General features: G+C 41.0%; 2 protein-coding genes across 2 annotated transcripts; both read left to right on the top strand.

The window, feature by feature from the left end:
- Positions 1–1,294: 1,294 nt before the first annotated feature.
- On the top strand, positions 1,295–3,156 carry LOC146489304 (uncharacterized). Its single transcript, XM_085107655.1, has one exon. It carries the CDS (start codon positions 1,319–1,321, stop codon positions 3,050–3,052), a length of 1,734 nt encoding a protein of 577 aa, XP_084963781.1. The 5' UTR covers positions 1,295–1,318; the 3' UTR covers positions 3,053–3,156.
- A 1,515-nt stretch (positions 3,157–4,671) lies between these two features.
- Positions 4,672–9,549, top strand: LOC146489303 (uncharacterized). Its single transcript, XM_085109956.1, has 5 exons — positions 4,672–4,870; positions 5,236–5,366; positions 6,653–6,901; positions 7,426–7,524; positions 8,088–9,549. Exons 1-5 carry the CDS (start codon positions 4,672–4,674, stop codon positions 8,721–8,723), a joined length of 1,314 nt encoding a protein of 437 aa, XP_084966082.1. The 3' UTR covers positions 8,724–9,549.
- The last annotated feature ends 2,599 nt before the right edge of the window (positions 9,550–12,148 follow it).

Genomic DNA, 12,148 nt, shown 5'->3' with positions numbered 1-12,148 from the left:
TCCAAATATGACCACACACGGGAAAACGTACACTAACGCTTATCCGTTAAACGGCCGAAAGCGTTAGTCGTCCGTTAGTCATCCGTTAGTCATCCGTTAGTTAACCGTTAGTAACCCGTTAAACGTTTAAGGAAAACCGTTAGTACTGCGAGTAAAAGCGTTAGTCGTTAGTCTGGAACCGTTAGAACAGTTCATGTATCCGTTAGCAAAAATTTGCATCCGTTAGAACAACTAGCTTAGGCGTTAGCATCCGTTAGCTGAAGTTTGAACTCCGTTAGCCGTTAGCCAAGAGCAACACTGTCTTAAGGCGTTTAACCTGGCTCTGTAGCCGTTTACAGCTATGCACGTTACCAGTACGTTACCTGTGACTGTTCCCGCTATGAGCACCATTCGTTAGCTTCGTTTCTCGAACGCAAACACCCACAGACATATTTTTGTATTCTAATGCTTTACCTCATACATCGTCTTTCATACAGTAACAGCAGAAGGAAAAACTAGACTACAAAGGGTCCCTCTTTCGCCGCTTAGTTCGTCGTGTGGGCTAAAACCACGAGACGAAAAAATATAATGGCCGCGCGAAATCTGGTGTCCAGATTTCCCGCGGCCATTTTTTTCACGCTAATGTTTAAGCCTTACGCTTGACGAATGACGAGACGGACTGCTCTTAGTTTAGGAAAACTGGTTCCAGCATCAAGGTTAATGAAAGGCAATTATTGCTCGTATAAACCGGACGACACGCAAACACTTACCGCTTTCGTTCCTCGTGTATCTCGTTAAGAATACTTTAGAGTCAACTTTAATAGCAATAACGGTTGCTGTACTAAAAGTTCAGCACGTAAAAAAAATTTCCTCCGCGAGCCAAGACTGATAAAATCCTGTCAGGAACAGGTTGAGGACAGAGACGAAGCATAAAGTAATGCTTTAGCTTAAGAGTACTGTCTTAAGTATGATTATATCCCATTGCGCGCATCAGGCTAGACTCAGGCTAGACTGCAAACCACGATCGCTTAGTATTCGAGCGATCGTGGGCATTAAAGAGGTCGTGTGCAAGACCGCTCGGTGTTTCGACACCTTAAAAATGATTCGATTGTTCTTATTCAATTACGAAATAAACCCAGGTTTTGCAGACCACCTTATCACCTTTGAGTTAAACTTTTGAGCGGACTAAGCAGAATGATCATAAAAAGCCGTCAAAACGCAAACAAAGACTTAGTCCCAGTCCTTTTGTCAAAGGGCACGTTTCCATGGCAACAAAACATTGCGAAATTCAAAACGATCAAAACTAAAACAAAACGATTAAAACTAAAACAACAACGCCATGGGTGAGTTTGAAAACGAAAGAGAAGATTGCAACGAAGTATCGGAGAAAGTGAAAAGATTTCTACGTGGTGGTTGCGGCTGCACTCTTGGTCCAAAGAACGGCCCTTGTTCCCTACAGTTTACCGAAGAAACAGTTTTGTTTAATTTGAACAACTGCCTCGAACTGTCGAGTACTGAGCTCGACTTGGTGATTTTAACTAGCATCCAGGCATTCACCCGAACTGAGTCTATTGGTTGCAAAAGGAGTCCTCGCTGCTCATTTTATTTCCAGTCGAAACCAATTTGCAAAGAAATGTTTTTGTGCTTTTACGGCGTAAGCTATTCGCGATTTCGTCGACTTAAAGAGCACTACGAGGAACATGGCATTTCACCACGGCAACATGGGAACAAAAGACGACTACCGGAAAATACGCTTCCGCAGTCAACAATTGAAGAAGTGAATTCCTTTCTTTTAAACTACATCGAAGAAAACGCGATTGTCCTTCCCGGAAGGATTCCAGGGTTCAAGAATGATGATGTTAAAGTTCTGCCATCAAGTGAGACCAAGAAGGGTGCTTGGCGTCTGTACGAGTCCGCTTGTCAGGCAAGCAACAGGCGGGCTGTTAGCTACTCTAAATTCCTTGAAGTATGGGGAAATTTTTACCCTAATGTTGTGGTTTCAAAACCAATGACTGACTTGTGCATGACTTGTCAGCAAAACACTAATAAACTTCAACGAGCTGCCAATCTTTCAGAGGATGAGAAAGCAGAATGCATCAGGGCCCACCAGGATCACATAAACTGTGCACAAGCGGAAAGGGAATTATACAAGAACTCTTGTACGAACTCTAAAGAAACACTGGAGGCACTGGGCGGTTTTGCAGCCTTAAACCACGCAAATGGAAATGCCTGTTCCCTAAAGACAACAATGCATTACTCGTTTGACTATGCACAGCAAGTGCATTATCCAAGCAACCCCATGCAACCGGGCCCCATTTACTTTAAAACTCCTTGGAAATGCGGTATTTTTGGAATCATGTGTGAAGCAATCCCGCAACAGGTCAATTTCCTGATTGATGAAGCTTCATCAGCTGGGAAAGGAGCAAATGCGACGATTAGTTATGTTCATTTTTATTTTGAGCACCACGGACTTGGGGAGACGGACGTACACCTTAACGCCGACAACTGCGCCGGACAGAATAAAAACAATTATTTTTTGTGGTACTTGGCTTGGAGAATTTTGATGCACCTCCACGACACTATCCTTTATTCATTTCTTATTACTGGCCACACGAAATTTGGCCCAGACCGCTGCTTTGGTATTCTCAAGAAAGCCTACAAAGTTACCTACGTCTCGTCCATGTATGAACTCGCGCGTATGGTCGAAAAGTCTAGCAGTGTTGGCATCAACAAGGTACAACTCGTGGGAACACACGACGGAAGAATACTCGTTCCCGTGTACGACTGGGCGTCCTTCCTGGGACCCTATTTTAAGAAGATCCCGAATATAAAGAAATATCATCACTTTCGATTTACAAAGGACAGGCCGGGAATGGTCTTCTGTAAAGAATTTGCTACCAGCCCGGAACAACAGTTTATGTTGCTGAAGAATGAAACAATTCTTCCTCCAACGCATCTTCCGCCCACAATCAGACCTGATGGTCTCACTGAAGAGCGAAAGAACTATCTCTACAGAGAGATTAGACCATTTTGCAAACCCGGCACAGAGGACTTAGTAGCTCCTGCAATCTGAACTGAACTGTTTCTAATTTTAAGTATTGTATATTAAGTAGCGAGTACTGTTTAAGTGCTTGTATTAAACCTTTACGAAATTCAGTGATTTGATCGAAGAACAAGAATGGTGCAACTTAAGTAACTTACATTAAAGTGTTGTATTTTTAAAAACCTTGGCAATCCACTCACGCAATCCACTTACTGCTTTTGTTCCTTGTGTATTTCGTTTAAGTAAACTTAGGCCCGGTTCAGACGCTGTACTTCAGCCGAGCCGAATCGAATTCAACGAGTTAACTTCATGTGTAGTACGGCGTCTGAATCAATTCGGAACGGCCTCAAGGTACTTAATCGAACAAAAATCCAATCGAAGTCAATCATACGATTGGTTTCGATGGAGTTCGGCAGTCGAGCAAAATCGAACGTCTATTTTGCTGTGAGTTCGATTTTCGATCCAATCGAACAAAATCGAACCAATCCGATGCAATCTTGACATTTTCGACATGTTTGTGGTAAGCCAGGTGAAAAGGGAAGGGGAAAGCTAGCAGTGATTTGACCTTAAGACTGAATTTCCACAGACCAGGTGCCTACCGAACAGGAGTTCGTTAATCGAACGTTCGTCGGAGTTCAATTACCGATCGTTCGATAATCGAACGTTCAAATAAAAACAACAATCCAATCGAACTCAGCAATCGAGCAACTCGGCAATCGAGCAAAATCGAACGTCTATTTTGCTGTGAGTTCGATTTTCGAACCAATCCGATGCAATCTTGACGTTTTCGACATGTTTACTGAAAGCCGGGGATAAAGGGAAGGAGAAAGCTAGCAGTGATTTGACCTTAAGACTGAATTCCACAGACCAGGTGCCTATCGAACAAGAGTTCGGTAAACGAACGTTCGTCTGAGTTTAATTACCGATCGTTCGGTAATCGAACGTTCGATAGTGTTCGATTGGCAAATTTTTATTGTGACTTGGATTATGTTCAATTGAGTTTGGCAATCGAACGATTGGGTTCGATTACCAAACTGTTCGATTAGATACCCCGGGAACGGCTGATCTAATTTAGATCCCCTGAGTCAATTAATCCCGCCTGGCTCAGCCTGCCAGCATGTGCAAAGGAGTGTTGTAGAAACAGCGTCTGAAACAAGGCTCAGGAATCACGGATGCTGAACCAAAAGTTCAGCACTTAAAAATATTTTCCTCTGCGAGCAAAGACTGACAAAATCCTGGTGGGAACAGCTTGAGGGCAGAGACGTAGCATAAAGTAATGCCTTAGCTAAAGCCGGAGTACTTTAGTATGAATATTTTTCGAGCTACTTTAAAAGACGATGCGAGCTTTAAAAAGGATAATGCACATTAAAATATGTTGTATTTTTATTGTTATGTTAAAATTTGCAAACCTCGACCGGCTTCCAGTGACTCCGGCGAGAAGTCGTTTCCAGTGCGGTCCGCTGCTGTATTTAAAATGCAAAGAACAGCCACAAAAACAAAGGATTGCTATCATCCAATGAAAACTTGAGGATTTCGATCCACTTTGAGTTCGTTTAGAGTATAAAAGGCTTGTCCGCAACACGCGCGTTACCATGCTGATCGCATTCTACACAGTCAACTAACACGTTTAAAATAGAGATTTTGTCATTATGGCACTTACTTTAAGGCAAATGTGCAAGGAGGCAAGCAAGCGGCCTTTGAAGGCGTTGCTGTATTTTCCTCAGGAGAGCAGAACTGGGATAGCGCCGACCCGATTGATCTTAGAGAAAGGAAATTTAAAGGAACATGCAAAAGTCACAGTCAATTGGCAAGGAAAAAAGGTGGAGGCAGAAATTTTAGCACTAAACGGTAAGTGTTGTGTGCTCGAGTAACTGCTGATTTGCACGTACTTTTTGTGCTTAAGCCTGATTTCCCTCGGTTTCCTTCGAACGTAATCCCGATCACGATCGCACTTGATTTCAGACGCTCATACGTCTTAACACGTACAACCAAAGTAACTGCACTATATCAGTCAAGAGATGATAAGCTAACGCGAAATTGCGAGAAATTGGTCCTGAAGTTCGACAGTGGAAAATTTCATAGTCTCACCTCCAGCGACAATCAGTTGTCAATTGGTTTGGTTGTCAATTAAATTTACTGCCCAAAACATCACACTCTGTTACTGCATAAATTGGATTATGACACCAACACTCATGATCTCTTTCCAATCTTAGATAACGAGGATACCCTAGCTGAGATAGACATCGAATGGTCGGAAAAGAACTTGTTAACGGAGGAGTCTGACGAAATAACCGAACCGATCCAACCATCCAGGAAAAAGGCGGCACGAAACAAAGATGACAAGGTATGAGATGTTTTAATTAGTTTCAGCGAAATTAGGCATGAACCAAGCTTTCCAAAGCTGATACAACCTGGGACCCATTTCTCGAAAGTCCCGGTAACTTACTGGGCCCGACAAGTATATTTTTAATTGTTTTTTCGCCGATTACACAGTCACTACAGACATGAAACCTAGCCAATATTTTCATACAGTTACAAGATTTTAAAATTTAGCTAGCAAAATTTGACTTCTGCTAAGAAACATTTATCACCAAAACCACTTATCGGGTCCGGTTAGTTACCGGGACTTTTGAGAAACGGGCCTTGTATGTATAGTGTCCTTTACCCCTTCAAAGTACGTATGTTACACAACCTGGCTCTGTGAGAGAAGGGCGATGGTGATTATTGTTCTAAGTTGACACAAAGATAGGCGACGATTAAAGAAGTAGCCTGTTTTCCTGTCATACTTATTGTCTATAAAGATTGTTTGGGCGGTCAAGTAAGTGGAGGTTACCATATACCTTCAGGTGTCTCGCGCCCGAACAATGTAGCGCGTCCAGTTTTAAGAGTAGATACCTAAACCCCTATATCAAATTAAAGCTTTTATGGCTGGTTACCGAACTATACCAAGAATTTTGACATAAAATATATTGTCGTAATAGAAGTGATCGTACAAAAATTGCTCTCCGAGAAAAGGTATTTCGAAAGAAAAAATTCTCAGACACAGTTTTTATGTTGTTTACTGTTAAACTAGCTACTGTCCAAATTTGAAGGCAAACGAACAAATCATCCCTTTGGGTTTTATCTCTTTAAAGTGTCCCTCAAAGTGAAAATAATTATTGATTCGAGAAAACAGTTCTAAAAATTCGGCAATTAATTTTAGTCAGTTCTTAAACAAATGCTGTGGTGCGAATTGATTATAAGAACAAAATTGGAGGGATGTAGCTTTGACAGAAAGCGTCCAGTCGTGTTTTGAACTTTCCATGCATTTCCCTGTATTTTTTCCCGCGAACTATTTTTAGTAGCAGCTCACGGCTGGTTCGCTATACAGACAAATGTATGGAAAGTTCAAAACACGGCTGGACCCTTTCTGTCACAGCTGCATCCCTCCAATTTTGTTCTTAAAATCCTTTTTCCTAGTGCCAAAAGTTTCCAATTCAGGAATTTTTCAGAAGCGATTTTTTATGAAAAATTATTTGATATCAGGTTTCCATACAAACACTGTTATTTCAAGCCTGTTTGCCTACCCGTCAAAATGGCGTCGAAAACCGTAATGAGGCCTATTGACAAAGTAATTTGTGTTGACCCTAGGTGTCGGGAAAAGAATCAGCAACAACGATTGGAGATCCCTATCAAGAGTTCCTGGAAGAACAACACAAGAGGGAAGCCGAATGGTCCGCAAACTGCCAACTATCTGCGGCGAAAAAAGCAAGATTAGATAGTGGCACAGAAGCCAAAGCAGCCGACGAGCTCAGCGCAATTAAAAAGCAACTTGAGTCAAAACAGCAAGAGTGCGTACTTCTGAGAAGCCAGCTGCTCGGTCAAGAAACCCTTTGTAAGGTAAGACAGAAAAATCCAGTAACTTTGTAGGGGAATTGCAGTCGTTTCGCCTACGAAATGTTTCGCCAACGGACAATTCGCGAACGTCGTAAGTCAGTTTGCTGACGAGTAATGTGATTCGCTAGTCCTAATGATAGTTGAAATAACGAGAAAGGTTTTTGTTTTAGTAATTCGGCGGCTCACTAGTCATGGTTAAAGTTTAACTGAGAACGAGAAAGGTATGGCTAACTGACCTAAGACATTAGCGTACTGGCTCTTGGCGAGACAACTCGTAGGCGAAACGACCGGTTACCTTGTAGGGAAAAGGGCTTTTGTAGTTTGAAATAAATTCTGTCAGGTGGTTTATAAAAATATCGCATCGTTTGTAGATATATTTTACACATTTGTAATTAAGACAAAACTCTGAACAGGGTGTTTCACAGCCAATTGGATTGTTCAAGTAAATTCAGTCTTACTCGCAGCAGATAGAAATAGCATTAAGCATGCATTAACGGAAAGAATAATCTATTTTCCTTTTCTCGTAGATGCTTGAAAGATTTGAAGACTCGCTGTCCGCGTTGGAGGGGAACATGGCAAACAGATTGTCGAGAATTGAGGAGCGACTGGAATCGTTAGAGACTGTGGTAAGCAGAGAGAATCATCTCAGTTCATACTTGCAGAAAGACCGTTTCGTGTTTAGATTCCGCCTCGATTTCCAAAATTCAACCTATAATAATATATTCAGAGATGTTTTGGGGCGGTAAAAATGATTGCCATTTTACGAATTCAAAACCAAACGAAGAACGATCCTCGCAGTTGTGAACGCAATCGATTTGCCATCAAGCGATCGCTTTGCACGGAGGCGAGACATAATTATTATACATGTGCACAGACAAGATGTTTGCATGTACGCAAGGAAACCGAAAGCTTTTTGGCCTCTATAAGCAAATTTGATGTTGATTTCTCGTGCATCACTTCGAATGCACTTTCTGAGCTTTGATTATTACTAGTCAATGAAAATGAAACACACATCCGAACAAAGTCCCTTGATCGGCGTCATATTGTTATTTTAGTGACGTCAAGTGTCACGACAGAAGTCGGTAGCAGCCGAAGGAAAACCAGAAAGTAGTGTTGTTTTTTTTTTTTTTTTCACGTTAATGGTCTTTACACTCGTAACACTTATATATCATTCTTCTCGATTACGCAGATCAAAGATCCTGATAATTTAGTGCCGTCATTTAGTGACCTTTCTGCTGCATTACGCATCCCTCCCGCAACAGAACTACAGACGATCGACATTGAGGCCTTTGAGAGTTTGAGCGATGAATTTTCCACCAATACGCCAGCAACACCCATATCAGCAGCACCAGCAACCACTAACGAGCGGCATCCAACAGTAAGCACAACCAACGACCACCAGCCAGCACCAACCACCAGCCAGCACCAACCAGCGCCAATTCCTTCAACGCCCGTTACTCCTGTAGTGTCCCTCTCAGATAACAAAGCCGTGGACCAGGTCGGAGAAGATGTTTTACAGACCTGTGTTACTCCAAGTAGGATACAACGTGTTCGAGCCGTGCTTGAAGGGGAGGTCTTGAGGCATCGATGCGCAGTGAGGCTCCTTCCTCTCTTCTTTAGTATAGAAGAACTGAGTAGCGGAAACACTGATGGAAGCCACAATAAACAATGTTTAAGTGGTCGCAAGCTAAATATGTTAAAAGTTTTAGTTTTCAATAAGTTTCCCGTGGAATCAGAGGCAGAAAAAGAAAAGCAGTGGAAGTTTATTAAGAGTAAAATAAACGCCAGGTGTCGAGCAAGTAGGTTTGCTCACAGGGAAAACTAAAATTCACTGTAAACATTTTGATTTCGTGATCTTTTTTTAGCTATTTTCCTTAACCATTGTAACTAAGGAGATGTTATTTTGCAATGTCAGAAACGTTTGAAATAAATAACATAACTGCGAAGTAAACAAATGTCTGTTGTTGTTTTTTTAAGCCGCGTTCAAATAGCTTTCAAGTAGCGGACGAATGCCGTAATTGATATTAATCCAAAATGTTAATTAATTTTTTTTTAAATCGCCACGGCAGTAGCACGACGTTTGAAACCAAGTTGTGTACTGCCGTGTAACACAGCAACCTTTGCCGAACTACACGGCAGTAGCACGAGTTGGTTTCAAACGTAGTTCTCAAGTCGAATTTCATTCGATTAACTAAGTTCCACATGGCAGTAGCGCGAAGACGAATCGCTTGATTTAGCTCTCCAAGACGCGACGCGAACCCTTGTTGATGCGATTTCAAGCTCCTGCCTCTTCCACGTGCGCGCGATAATTATTAGCTATCATGTGATTGTCCACGTGACGTTATGTTGTTTACGTATCATTCTGTCGATTCTTGGTGATGGTTTCCGGGAGTTATGTGGCTCTTTTCAGAAATAAAAACATCTTTTGGCACCAAACCTTCACTACATTTATGGCAAAGTGGTTTTATAATATCAAATCTGTACAGTAAACTGTGGGTGTTTTCCTCAAACAACTGATGCTGGCAAGCCTTTAAGCGCTTGATTTTGAAAAGCTCACGGTACTGCTCCTTATTAGTTCCATTTTAACTAAGTGTTATTCACAATAACGAATTCAACTTGTTTGTTTGCTTGCATAATTATAAAGTAGTTGTTAGTTTATCGATAGCGCCGGTTGTAATTGCACTTCAGCTTATACTGGAACGATTGAAAACTTTCAGGTTATCCATTCACTGACCGTCTAATGCCTTGAGCATTTCGAGTAATCGTTTAACGGTGTGGTTTGCTTTGTTAATCACAGTTAGGAATTCAGCTTGAGCGTTTGCATATTTTTTTGCGAGCAGTTGTTCGTTTATTGATCGCGCCGCTGAGCTGAATACACTTACACTGTAATAACTTTACTTGAACGATTGGATCCGTTCAATGACCGTCTAACGCCTCGAGTCGTTCGTTAACTAATCGTTTAACGCTTTGCTAAAGCGTTAAACGCTTCAAACTAACCGTTAGCCGAACTGACTGAACCGTTTAACGTTCCAGCTTTCCGTTATAACGCTTTTGCAAACCGTTAGGAGGCAGTTTCAATTCGTTAGCTCCACGTTAGCTCTCTGTTAGTTAGCCGTTAGTTTTGCCCGTTAAACGGTAAAGCGTTAGTGTACGTTTTCCCGTGTGTGGTCACAAATTGTCTTTAAAATGATATTATTTGCCAATTTAAAAGCAACGCTAAAATCAGACAATCCTGGCCAAAAATAATGCGACGATTTGCAAAATTAATCATGAACTGTTCCCCCACCCCCCAAGCAATGTTGTTACGATGCTGAGTTTATCTACGGTCAGAAAGTGTTCCAGTTGCGCTTAACATTGTTTGGGGGGAGGGGGCCTTCCCAAAAGTTGCAAAGACAGCTTAATAAAAATGTTGAAGACTGGCTTAAGATATGGAGAATGAAAATGTTCACTGACAATGCTATTTTGTGTTCTTGTCCCGGGATTTTTTGGCCAGGATTGTAGGTATCGGCGAACAACAAGAAGACTGAAAATGTCTTAAGGCACTGGCCGAGTCCTACTGAACCGCATCTAGCTGGGAAACAAGGTGTCAGATATTATCAATCGTGGGAGAGTTAAATAACAAAAAAGGGCAGAACGAAAACACTCAGCTTAGCCACGATAAAGAGTATCTGCCACTTTCTTGGGGTGTCTACAGATAGATTCCATCCAAGGCGCAAAGCAGAGCCCCTTTCCCTGTTAAGAGATCTTGTAAAGGGGTGTGGTAGTTGTGGCACCTCAGTCTAACTACTCACCTAAGACAGTCACCGTATCCCTATCTATAGTTTTGCTTGAAGTTTATCGTTTCATTATTATTATTGCTTGTTTGTGATGCAAGGAAATTATTTCTATTTCTGTATCTTTCTTCACTTAAGACTTCGTTGGATTGACAGCAAGTGGTAAGATCACAAGAAAAAATGGGTACCACAAGGTAGAATTAGCCCATATCATTCCCATTTGTATCGCAGTTTCCTAAATGGTAGGGAGAACTGACAAGTCGTAAAGTTTGTCATATAAAGGTAGCTCATTATTAATGGACACTACAGTGCGAAACACTGTGATATAAATAGAAAGAGTTGTGGGGTCCCGGTATTGTGTACAGTGGGATTCCTGTGGCTTTGTTTGTTTTTCTATTCCACCATCTTCAATCATTCCCAAAATGCATTGCATGTTACAGATCACTCACGCATGAAAGATGTTTTACAGTTAACAGCTGCGATATTTATGACTTCCAGTACCAAGGAAAAGATATATGACTCCAAAAGTTTACAAACAATTAGAATGTAGTCTTTTAGTGACAACTTTACTTCACTTTTAAAGTCCTTGACAGATTGAGCACTTGGCACACATAAATCTTGCACTACTGATTACTCCTTTTAATTTCAGACAAGGATAAGGAAAAGTCCTGGATACCGCTTTAGGCAACAATATCTGCCACAATTTGACATGAGATCTGAGGAGAAGGAAACACAAGACACTGCAATTGTATGTTAATCTTTTACTTTCTCCTTGTGTTGTTTTGTGCACAGTACTATATAAGCAAGTTGACTATTGAATTTTATTATTATTATTATTATTATTGTTATTATTATTATTATTTAAAACAAATGAACCGATGTGGTATCTATTTTAATAGAAGCAAGGCCACAATAAACACCACATCAGTATCTGTGATTAAGTTCACAAACATTGAAGGTGAACCTTTACATTGGAATTGTACTGTTACTGCCTTGGTTCAGTTACATTTTACCTGATACTGTAAGAAATAGACAGCAATTTGCCCATCCCATCGAGTGTTAATATCAGGATATGGCAGCACAAAAAAGTTTTGTATTTCTCTTATAAAATAATTAAGATACTATGCACAACTGTGATGCCACAACTACGTTTATGTATGCGGGACATTAAGTCACTCACTTAATTTAAAAAAGCCCTTAGACTACTGCTGTCAATTCAGTGCAAACCGGTATTGAAAGTCCTCCTGACATAAATGACACTTGTGCTTGAACAAATAAATAAATATATACACCCACTGTATATATATAAAATTTATATCCGTGTAATTTTGCTAAAAGGTGCCCGCTAAGTTTTTGCTTGAACACGGCATCACCCGTGTTCAAGCCAGTGTAGCCGGAAAAAAACAGGGGCTTGCTGAACAATGTCATCATTAATTTGTCCCTTTTCAAGCCACCTGTTTGCCCAATTAGAAATAAC

This window comes from Pavona decussata, unplaced genomic scaffold, assembly GCF_977016875.1.
Source record: "Pavona decussata unplaced genomic scaffold, jaPavDecu1.1 SCAFFOLD_6, whole genome shotgun sequence".
In the NCBI taxonomy this organism is placed as follows: Eukaryota; Metazoa; Cnidaria; class Anthozoa; order Scleractinia; family Agariciidae; genus Pavona; species Pavona decussata.
This window is presented reverse-complemented; position numbering and strand designations above follow the sequence as displayed.